The sequence below is a fragment of the Xenopus tropicalis genome, chromosome 10 (genome assembly GCF_000004195.4).
Source record: "Xenopus tropicalis strain Nigerian chromosome 10, UCB_Xtro_10.0, whole genome shotgun sequence".
Lineage (NCBI taxonomy): Eukaryota > Metazoa > Chordata > Amphibia > Anura > Pipidae > Xenopus > Xenopus tropicalis.
Window position 1 is genome coordinate 3,605,308 of NC_030686.2, and position 11,519 is coordinate 3,616,826.

Sequence of the window (11,519 nt, forward strand, 5' to 3'; positions counted from 1 at the left end):
TATTTTGCATATGCAAAATTGCTTGCTATGGGTTACTGGACCAGGCCCAATCACATAGGTTGTGCTATCAAGCATCTCCAGCAATACATGGCTGTGTTGGGGGGTTTTCTGAAGGCATAGAAAGTATAATGCCCATCTGTGAACTTTGGATGGAGACTACTGTACCCTTCTTAGGGAAATGGAGGCAGATAGATTGTCTACTGTCCCCATCTTGCCCTACTGTCTCCATCTTGCCCTACTGTCCCCATCTTGCCCTACTGTTTCCATCTTGCTCTACTGTCTCCATCTTGCCCTACTGTCTCCATCTTGCCCTACTGTCTCCATCTTGTCCTACTGTCTCCATGTTGCCCTACTGTCTCCATGTTGCCCTACTGTCTCCATCTTGCCCTACTGTCTGCATCTTGCCCTACTGTCTCCATCTTGTCCTACTGTCTCCATCTTGCCCTACTGTCTCCATCTTGCCCTACTGTCTCCATGTTGCCCTACTGTCCCCATCTTGCCCTACTGTCTCCATCTTGCCCTATTATCTCCATCTTGCCCTACTGTCTCCATCTTGCCCTACTGTCCCCATGTTGCCCTACTGTCCCCATCTTGCCCTACTGTCTCCATCTTGCCCTACTGTCTCCATCTTGCCCTACTGTCTCCATCTTGCCCTACTGTTCCATCTTGCCCTACTGTCTGCTTCTTGCCCTACTGTGTCCATCTTGTCCTACCGTCTGCATCTTGCCCTACTGTCCCCATCTTGCCCTACTGTGTCCATCTTGTCCTACCGTCTGCATCTTGCCCTATATTTCTGATCTGGTTCATCTTCCTTATCAACTTCTGTCTTGCAGATATGTTATCTTAAATGACCCCGCTCACTGGGTAGCTGTGAATGAGGATACGGGGGTCATAACGTGCACCCAAGATATGGATAGGGAATCGGAGTTTGTATCCAACAGCAAATACAACGTGACCATTCTGGCGGTGGATGATGGTTGGTACCTGCCCCTGAGAAACTGGGGTTATATTCTGTTTTGTTTATTCCTATGGTCCCCCTCCCATTGCCTTAGTAATCTCCCTCCACCATGTTTCTGACTGAATATCTGGTCATTCAGAAGACTTTGTTGTATTCTTAGGTGTCCCATCAATGACCAGCACCGTAACCTTCATTATTAACCTCAAGGATATTAATGACAACACTCCAACATTGGAAAGTCCTTACATGTCTATATGCGAAAGTGAGGAGGAGGCGCTTATGTCGACGCCTATTATTGACAGAGATCTAGATCCTTACTCTGGACCTTTCTATATCGAGGCACTGGACAAGGCAACAGAGAAGAAACATTTGAAACTGATGGAGAACAATGGTAAGGAGGTCCTCACAAAGGAAGGATAATGCTTTCATACTTGTATGTGCCCAACCAATAAGAAGCAATCACTTCCTTACAGATAATGTCCTCAAAGTTCTGAAACTCAAAGATGCCCCGAGGGGAAATCACACGCTCAGACTGGAAATTTATGACCGCCAAGGGGTGATCTCCCAGCAGAACTTCACAGTCTTTGTGTGCGAGTGCCTAGAGGGTGGGGTTTGTTTGGAAAAAATGAACGATCCACCTACTATGGGTGGAGGCGCCATTGCCCTACTGCTTTTACCCCCAGTGTTGTTCCTAGGTAAGTGGTCTTAGATCCTTTTACTCTTAAATGTGGAGATGCCCCCCCTATTTTAATTCTGAGAACCCTATTTTTATTATGGTTTGGCCTATGAACAATGACTTGACTTTTCATGTTTCTCCTGGGAAAGGACTAAGCCTTCTGCTTTGCAAGATTCAGAGAGTTAAAGTGATGGTCCCGGTGGAGCAAGAACCTTTACATTCTATGATTGCCTACAACGAGGAAAGTGGCACCATGGACTGCCAGGTAGGTATTTGCCCCACACTACAGCTCTCGTATTGCCCGTTATCTTCACAGTGACCATAAGACAGATTTCATAGCTGGCTTGGTGCTGTCTTGATGGAGATGCCCAAAGGGGAATTCTAGTTTCCATTATTGGTAGAGTTAAATCATCCTCAGTTTCATTGTTCTGTTCAGTACTGCCCCAGATAGCCCATTTGTTCAGTTGTTGAAGTGGAACCCCTATTGAAAACTGAACAAAAAACTCCCACATTTATACATTCTGTTGGATACTGCCCAAAGTTTCCATACTACTACAAACCTATTGGATACTGATCCAACAACCTTATGGTTACCCTAAGGTTACTTGCATTCCATTAGAAACTGACCCAACCGTTAGGGGTTACCAGTTACCCACCGATACCCATTACCATTGTTCTACTGAAAACTTGACCCTGAATTTCCACTGTTCCGGCCCAACATTTACCCAGATTAATGCTCTGCTGAGAACTTACACAACAGTTAACCAGTTCCAAGTACTGAATACTCGGCCAACTGTTCACCAGTTTTATTGGTGTTTTTGTCCTGACTACTGATCCAGTGATAACCAGTTCCATTGGTGTTTGTTTCCTGACTACTCATCCACTGATTAACCAGTTCCATTGGTGTTTGTGTCCTGACTACTCATCCACTGATTAACCAGTTCCATTGGTGTTTGTGTGCTGACTACTCATCCAGTGATTAACCAGTTCCATTGGTGTTTGTGTCCTGACTACTCATCCAGTGATAACCAGTTCCGTTGGTGTTTGTTTCCTGACTACTCATCCACTGATTAACCAGTTCCATTGGTGTTTGTGTCCTGACTACTCATCCAGTGATAACCAGTTCCATTGGTGTTTGTGTCCTGACTACTCATCCAGTGATTAACCAGTTCCATTGGTGTTTGTGTCCTGACTACGCATCCAGTGATAACCAGTTCCATTGGTGTTTGTGTCCTGACTACTCATCCACTGATTAACCAGTTCCATTGGTGTTTGTGTCCTGACTACTCATCCACTGATTAACCAGTTCCATTGGTGTTTGTGTCCTGACTACTCATCCAGTGATAACCAGTTCCATTGGTGTTTGTGTACTGACTACTCATCCAGTGATAACCTGTTCCGTTGGTGTTTGTTTCCTGACTACTCATCCAGTGATAACCAGTTCCGTTGGTGCTTGTTTCCTGACTACTCATCCACTGATTAACCAGTTCCATTGGTGTTTGTGTCCTGACTACTCATCCAGTGATAACCAGTTCCGTTGGTGTTTGTGTCCTGACTACTCATCCAGTGATAACCAGTTCCATTGGTGTATGTGTCCTGACTACTCATCCAGTGATAACCAGTTCCATTGGTGTTTGTGTCCTGACTACTCATCCAGTGATAACCAGTTCCATTGGTGTTTGTGTCCTGACTACTCATCCAGTGATAACCAGTTCCATTGGTGTTTGTGTCCTGACTACTCATCCAGTGATAACCACTTCCATTGGTGTTTGTGTCCTGACTACTCATCCACTGATTAACCAGTTCCATTGGTGTTTGTGTCCTGACTACTCATCCACTGATTAACCAGTTCCATTGGTGTTTGTGTCCTGACTACTCATCCACTGATTAACCAGTTCCATTGGTGTTTGTGTCCTGACTACTCATCCAGTGATAACCAGTTCCGTTGGTGCTTGTTTCCTGACTACTCATCCACTGATTAACCAGTTCCATTGGTGTTTGTGTCCTGACTACTCATCCACTGATTAACCAGTTCCATTGGTGTTTGTGTCCTGACTACTCATCCACTGATTAACCAGTTCCATTGGTGTTTGTGTCCTGACTACTCATCCAGTGATAACCAGTTCCATTGGTGTTTGTTTCCTGACTACTCATCCAGTGATAACCAGTTCCATTGGTGTTTGTTTCCTGACTACTCATCCACTGATTAACCAGTTCCATTGGTGTTTGTGTCCTGACTACTCATCCACTGATTAACCAGTTCCATTGGTGTTTGTGTGCTGACTACTCATCCAGTGATTAACCAGTTCCATTGGTGTTTGTGTCCTGACTACTCATCCAGTGATAACCAGGTCCGTTGGTGTTTGTTTCCTGACTACTCATCCACTGATTAACCAGTTCCATTGGTGTTTGTGTCCTGACTACTCATCCACTGATTAACCAGTTCCATTGGTGTTTGTGTGCTGACTACTCATCCACTGATTAACCAGTTCCATTGGTGTTTGTGTGCTGACTACTCATCCACTGATTAACCAGTTCCATTGGTGTTTGTGTCCTGACTACTCATCCACTGATTAACCAGTTCCATTGGTGTTTGTGTGCTGACTACTCATCCACTGATTAACCAGTTCCATTGGTGTTTGTGTCCTGACTACTCATCCAGTGATTAACCAGTTCCATTGGTGTTTGTGTCCTGACTACTCATCCACTGATTAACCAGTTCCATTGGTGTTTGTGTCCTGACTACTCATCCACTGATTAACCAGTTCCATTGGTGTTTGTGTGCTGACTACTCATCCAGTGATTAACCAGTTCCATTGGTGTTTGTGTCCTGACTACTCATCCAGTGATTAACCAGTTCCATTGGTGTTTGTGTCCTGACTACTCATCCAGTGATAACCAGTTCCGTTGGTGTTTGTTTCCTGACTACTCATCCACTGATTAACCAGTTCCATTGGTGTTTGTGTGCTGACTACTCATCCAGTGATTAACCAGTTCCATTGGTGTTTGTGTCCTGACTACTCATCCAGTGATAACCAGTTCCATTGGTGTTTGTGTCCTGACTACTCATCCAGTGATTAACCAGTTCCATTGGTGTTTGTGTCCTGACTACTCATCCAGTGATAACCAGTTCCGTTGGTGTTTTGTTTCCTGACTACTCATCCACTGATTAACCAGTTCCATTGGTGTTTGTGTCCTGACTACTCATCCAGTGATAACCAGTTCCATTGGTGTTTGTGTCCTGACTACTCATCCACTGATTAACCAGTTCCATTGGTGTTTGTGTCCTGACTACTCATCCAGTGATAACCAGTTCCGTTGGTGTTTGTTTCCTGACTACTCATCCACTGATTAACCAGTTCCATTGGTGTTTGTGTCCTGACTACTCATCCAGTGATAACCAGTTCCGTTGGTGTTTGTGTCCTGACTACTCATCCAGTGATTAACCAGTTCCATTGGTGTTTGTTTCCTGACTACTCATCCACTGATTAACCAGTTCCATTGGTGTTTGTGTCCTGACTACTCATCCACTGATTAACCAGTTCCATTGGTGTTTGTGTGCTGACTACTCATCCACTGATTAACCAGTTCCATTGGTGTTTGTGTCCTGACTACTCATCCACTGATTAACCAGTTCCATTGGTGTTTGTGTCCTGACTACTCATCCACTGATTAACCAGTTCCATTGGTGTTTGTGTCCTGACTACTCATCCACTGATTAACCAGTTCCATTGGTGTTTGTGTCCTGACTACTCATCCAGTGATTAACCAGTTCCGTTGGTGTTTGTTTCCTGACTACTCATCCAGTGATAACCAGTTCCGTTGGTGTTTGTTTCCTGACTACTCATCCAGTGATAACCAGTTCCATTGGTGTTTGTGTCCTGACTACTCATCCAGTGATAACCAGTTCCGTTGGTGTTTGTTTCCTGACTACTCATCCAGTGATAACCAGTTCCGTTGGTGCTTGTTTCCTGACTACTCATCCAGTGATAACCAGTTCCATTGGTGTTTGTGTCCTGACTACTCATCCACTGATTAACCAGTTCCATTGGTGTTTGTGTCCTGACTACTCATCCAGTGATAACCACTTCCATTTCTCTACTGACTTCTCACCCAATAGTTACCCAGTTCCATTGTACCATTATTGACTACTCACCAAATGGTTACCTTGTTCAATTACTCTACTAACTAATCATCCATGGGTTACCTGATGTGATTACTCTACTAACTAAACACCCAGTGGTTACCAAGTTCCATTGTAGCTCACCCAATGGTTACTAAGTTACCCATTGTAGCTCAATCAATGGTTACTAAGTTACCCATTGTAGCTCACCCAATGGTTACAAAACACTTATTTAAAAGCTTAACCAGTTCCATTGTTCTATTAGAACTAACTCACTGGTCACTAGTTCAGTTGTCCTTTTAGAAACAGAATCAACAGTGTCCCAGTTCCATTATTCTACTGAAAACCCACCTAGTTCCAGTAACCATTGGAAACTAACCCAATGTTGTCACAGCTGACAATCTGGTCCTTCTGGGCCAAGTCAGCAGCTCATTGGCCCGAGTATAGGGCTCCCTGATAGGAAGGGTTAAAAAATCCCATCGGGGAAATGGCCGCACCGACTCGCTGATGTGGTCTTTGCCCCACTGGCCTGTAGTTACCGTCATTGTGTTTGGCTGATCTTAATGTGTGTGGTCAATATTACTGCAGGGTTGTCTGTATGAATATCTAGTATATTGTTGTATTCACTGAACTCGTCCCAACACAAATCATTATTATTTTTTAAATCTTATTTTAGGCTTCACCCTCTGTACTGGACAATTCACCCAATCTTGTTGGTCAAGGAGTCAAGGTACAATAAGCTCCACCCCCATACTGTACTGTCTAAGGGAAACACTATGGCACCCCCTACCCATATGTATAAATACAAATATACAGAGAAGGAATGTTCTGGGCACACAATAAGCTGTACCCCCATACTGTACTGTCTAAGGGAAACACTATGGCACCCCCTACCCATATGTATAAATACAAATATACAGAGAAGGAATGTTCTGGGCACACAATAAGCTGTACCCCCATACTGTACTGTCTAAGGGAAACACTATGGCACCCCCTACCCATATGTATAAATACAAATATACAGAGAGGGAATGTTCTGGGCACACAATAAGCTGTACCCCCATACTGTACTGTCTAAGGGAAACACTATGGCACCCCCTACCCATATGTATAAATACAAATATACAGAGAAGGAATGTTCTGGGCACACAATAAGCTGTACCCCCATACTGTACTGTCTAAGGGAAACACTATGGCACCTCCTACCCATATGTATAAATACAAATATACAGAGAAGGAATGTTCTGGGCACACAATAAGCTGTACCCCCATACTGTACTGTCTAAGGGAAACACTATGGCACCTCCTACCCATATGTATAAATACAAATATACAGAGAAGGAATGTTCTGGGCACACAATAAGCTGTACCCCCATACTGTACTGTCTAAGGGAAACACTATGGCACCTCCTACCCATATGTATAAATACAAATATACAGAGAGGGAATGTTCTGGGCACACAATAAGCTGTACCCCCATACTGTACTGTCTAAGGGAAACACTATGGCACCCCTACCCATATGTATAAATACAAATATACAGAGAAGGAATGTTCTGGGCACACAATAAGCTGTACCCCCATACTGTACTGTCTAAGGGAAACACTATGGCACCCCCTACCCATATGTATAAATACAAATATACAGAGAAGGAATGTTCTGGGCACACAATAAGCTGTACCCCCATACTGTACTGTCTAAGGGAAACACTATGACACCCCCTACCCATATGTATAAATACAAATATACAGAGAGGGAATGTTCTGGGCACACAATAAGCTGTACCCCCATACTGTACTGTCTAAGGGAAACACTATGGCACCCCCTACCCATATGTATAAATACAAATATACAGAGAGGGAATGTTCTGGCACACAATAAGCTGTACCCCCATACTGTACTGTCTAAGGGAAACACTATGGCACCCCCTACCCATATGTATAAATACAAATATACAGAGAGGGAATGTTCTGGGCACACAATAAGCTGTACCCCCATACTGTACTGTCTAAGGGAAACACTATGGCACCCCCTACCCATATGTATAAATACAAATATACAGAGAGGGAATGTTCTGGGCACACAATAAGCTGTACCCCCATACTGTACTGTCTAAGGGAAACACTATCTCGTCCTTGTCACAACTCTTATTTATTTAGGATGAGGGCGGAACAGCAGCGGCAGCAGCAGAAGAAGAGATAGATTCAGTGTTCCACAGAGCAAGCACCAGAAAGTACTCAGTAAGTGACCGCTACTAACTGGGGCGAATCCTTCTTGTACCCCAATAAGCAGGTTATTATACAGAACTACTATACTGATACGTTTCTCTCGACTCACAATATCGCCCCCTGTTTTAGGCCCCGGCTTTGATGATGGAACAAAAGATGATGCTTGCCCGTTCCAGCAACCAGCAGGTACCATTTCCAATACCCGATACTCTTTGCTTGGGTTGAACTTGGTGGGCTCTATACCCCCCGTCATACTGGGACCATTACATGAATCTCTTTGACCCGCAGTACCAGTTTCAAAGGCAGCAGTCACTGAGACAGACGACCGTGACATCCATAAAGCGTGTATCCGCCAGGCGCCACTCGGTGAGTCCAACCCTGTAGAACCAGTAGGTCCATCAGAGCCTCATAATGACAAGTCCTATTGTTGCCCACCCAACCCCTGTTCTTGTGGTATATTTGGCCTTGAGATATACATCGCACTGGCGGGGGGCAGGACCTACTAGCACTGGTAAAGAACTGGTTTTGGTATTCCTTCAAGAGCCAGTAGTTGCCAGGCTTCTTGATTCAAGCCCCACTTGGAGCGCAAACCTTTGTTGAGGCCCCCCGTTAGCTCATAACAGGTAATAAGTGCTCACCCCCAAATCCATCTCTGTTTGACCTCCATGGTAAGCTTCTAGGAGTATCTAGAACAGCGGTTCTCAACCTGTGGGTCGGGACCCCTTTGGGGGTCGAACGACCCTTTCAAAGGGGTCGCCTAAGACCATCGGAAAACACCTATTTCTGATGGTCTTAGGAATAATTTCATGGTTGGGGGTCACCACAACATGAGGAACTGTATTAAAGGGTTTAGGGAGATTGAGAACCACTGATCTAGAAGAACAAACAGGCATTGTCCTCACATCTTACTATATGTGTATGAAGATTCTCATTCATCCAGGTCATGATATACAGTATCTAAGTCTAAAACAACTGGACTTTTCTGGAAAATGTTCCACTACTCATCCAAGTGGCTTCTTCAGTTCAAATGACTGGTAGGGGCATTTAAACCCCTGAGGGTAGTACAGTCACAGACATCCTATCACAATGGTTCCATTGAACTTATTCAGTTGGGTGTTGGCTGAAACTCACAGGTGTTTCAGTATGATCCAGTTACAATGGTACCATGATTGAGTTCAATGGAACCATTGTGATTGGATGTCTGTGACTTTACTACCCTCAGGGGTTTAAATGCCCCTACCACTCATTTGAACTGAAGAAGCCACTTGGATGAGTGGTGAAACGTTTCCCAGAAGACTCCTCTAGATACTCAAATCTTACTCTATCTGGTCGAGCTTAAGATGAATCCCCAACTGTGAGTAGATCTCAGGGAACCAACTTGGGGTCCCCCTGCTATTTTTTATAATATAAAAGTTACATTTTTGCCTTTGCAGAGTTTCCATGGAGAACGAAGGGCAAGTAACCACATGCTGAGGCAAATGGTAAGTGACTATATTCAGTAATTGTTACTGAACACGGGGAACCCCTTAGTTTCGGGAACATGTCAGACTGGGAGCTTCTGGGAAATTTTTTATTTATCTAAAATTTTATTTGGTACAGGCTGCGGCAGGACAGCGACGCTCTAGTGCAACCAATTCCAGCTCTGCAAGGTCCTACCATTCCAAAATCTTGGAGAACGTAATAAAGCAGGTACAGTTTGTGTAACGTACTAGCTCATGTAGCCCCACCCTTTGTTACTGGTCCACTCTCTACCCCCGGTAATTGGTTCTCCCCATTTATGAGTTATTGTGCCCGGTTGAGTGTAGTTTAGTATTTTGGTCACATCGGCCTGTAGAGGGGGGTCTGCAATGCAATGTTCGAGCTAATAAATATATATATAGAGCAGTCTATGTGCGATTGTCCTAAAGCCCAAGGTCGGAGTAGGTGGGGCCACCCATTTGTTGCTTTGTGGTTCGATCCCTGGGAACCGTCATTGGCTGAGCTATGAGGGATACAGGATGGAGTCCATGATACTTATATCAAGCTAAAAGCTTTGTTGAAGCCTCAATTTATCATTTTCAATCCTTTTCTCTCTTTCTTCTGGCCAGAAACTGGATTCCCATGTGGACTATGACCTAGCGACCCCCAAGCCTCGGGTCTACGCCCTGGAAGGAGACCTGTCCCCGGCACCTTCTCTTGAGGCCCTCAGCATAGCAAGCAGCTGCATTGACCCGGAGAGACTGGAAAACCTTGGTTCTAAGTTCAACGTACTGGAGAACATGTGCGCGGAACAAATGCTCAAGGGATTCGTAGAAGAACCTCAACCATCTCAGCAACATTATCAGTTTGACGCCAGTGTTTGAGTGTCAGAGACGCTCCCTTGCCGAGAACGTACCCTGCAGAGACGTTTTATGACTTGAATTCTCCAGGCGAGAGCGTGATCAAAGCCTGCTCCTCTCATTGGTCAGTTTATTGTCCTGCAAGTTGAATACGGTTATGGACTTCCATTAATGAAAAGCAACGACTTACTTGTCGAAATCCCTTTAAACGCATCGTAAAGGAGAAGGAAAGGTAAAAATCACTGGAGGGTTCCAAATGTTAGGTACCCCCCCTGTGATTGTAATCGCTTACCTTTTACCCCGGGCTGGGGCTCCAGTTAGGAGAAAACGATTGCTGGATCACACACAGTTGGTTGAGCCGGGCCCCCCCGCAGAAAAATCTTTTGAGGGGGGCCCAGCTCGACCAGTCCCTCCTCCTCTGCCCCCCCCCACTTCCGGCCCCGATTGTGACACACCTCCCAGCCCGACTTCGCTGCTATATTTAAGGTAAGAGAGGGGCCGGGGAGGGGGGACTAAGGTACAGCAGACCCATGGTCCAGCCCCCCCTGCTGCCCGAGCCCCCTGCTGTATATGTAGTTACGCCACTGTACCCTGGGCTGGTGCAGTTTTTTCCTAACCTGGGGTAAAAAGTAAGCGATTACGATCACTGGGGGGGGGGGAGTGCCTAACATTTGGCCTAACATTTGGCACCCCCCCAGTGGTTTTTAACTTTCCTTCTCCTTCTCCAAAGCACAAATAATCTGCTCAACAGGCTGATATTTTCCTGATTTCAATGAGACCAGAGGGAATATTAATTGCAAGTGCAACATAGGTGCAATCAGCCATATTCTTGCCCCCGCCTCACGAGACAAAGGGCTACAGGTCTCTGTGCTCCGTTTCCAAGAATGGCGTCCTACGGCTGCCCCTGTGAATACAGTGTTGCCTGAGTGCTGCAGCATTGTATTCATGGGAGCTGGTGAGGCATATGGACACCCCCTCTTCCCACCCCCTACCTCCCCCCTAGGGACCCTTGTGCGTTTTTGTGCCCCTTAGTGTCCAGAGTCTTTATAAATACCCCTTCCAAAATTCCTATTGCCCTCATTTATGTATTCTACCTCATCTATGGAAAATGTTAAAAAATTTACTTTTTAGGGTCTTTGTTTTATGTTATTGTCCCATTGGGAGCCGTTAGCAGGGTCGGACTGGGGGGTTCAGGGCCCACTGGAGCTGCCACCGC

At 45.2% G+C, this 11,519-nt stretch overlaps 1 protein-coding gene across 2 annotated transcripts in view; it reads left to right on the top strand.

Moving 5' to 3' along the window:
- The window catches only part of LOC100492690 (cadherin-like protein 26), a 28,126-nt gene extending 17,336 nt beyond the window's left edge, over positions 1-10,790 (top strand). The window contains exons 10-20 of one of the 2 annotated variants that reach the window (XM_031894672.1): positions 834-976; positions 1,119-1,349; positions 1,432-1,653; positions 1,784-1,899; positions 6,434-6,487; positions 7,917-7,997; positions 8,115-8,171; positions 8,274-8,351; positions 9,419-9,466; positions 9,585-9,674; positions 10,073-10,790. In XM_031894672.1, coding sequence (XP_031750532.1) covers positions 834-976; positions 1,119-1,349; positions 1,432-1,653; positions 1,784-1,899; positions 6,434-6,487; positions 7,917-7,997; positions 8,115-8,171; positions 8,274-8,351; positions 9,419-9,466; positions 9,585-9,674; positions 10,073-10,327 — 1,375 coding nt within the window. In that variant the 3' untranslated portion in view covers positions 10,328-10,790. The remainder of the gene's footprint in view (positions 1-833; positions 977-1,118; positions 1,350-1,431; positions 1,654-1,783; positions 1,900-6,433; positions 6,488-7,916; positions 7,998-8,114; positions 8,172-8,273; positions 8,352-9,418; positions 9,467-9,584; positions 9,675-10,072) is intronic. The other variant, XM_031894673.1, reaches the window with a different exon arrangement.
- The last annotated feature ends 729 nt before the right edge of the window (positions 10,791-11,519 follow it).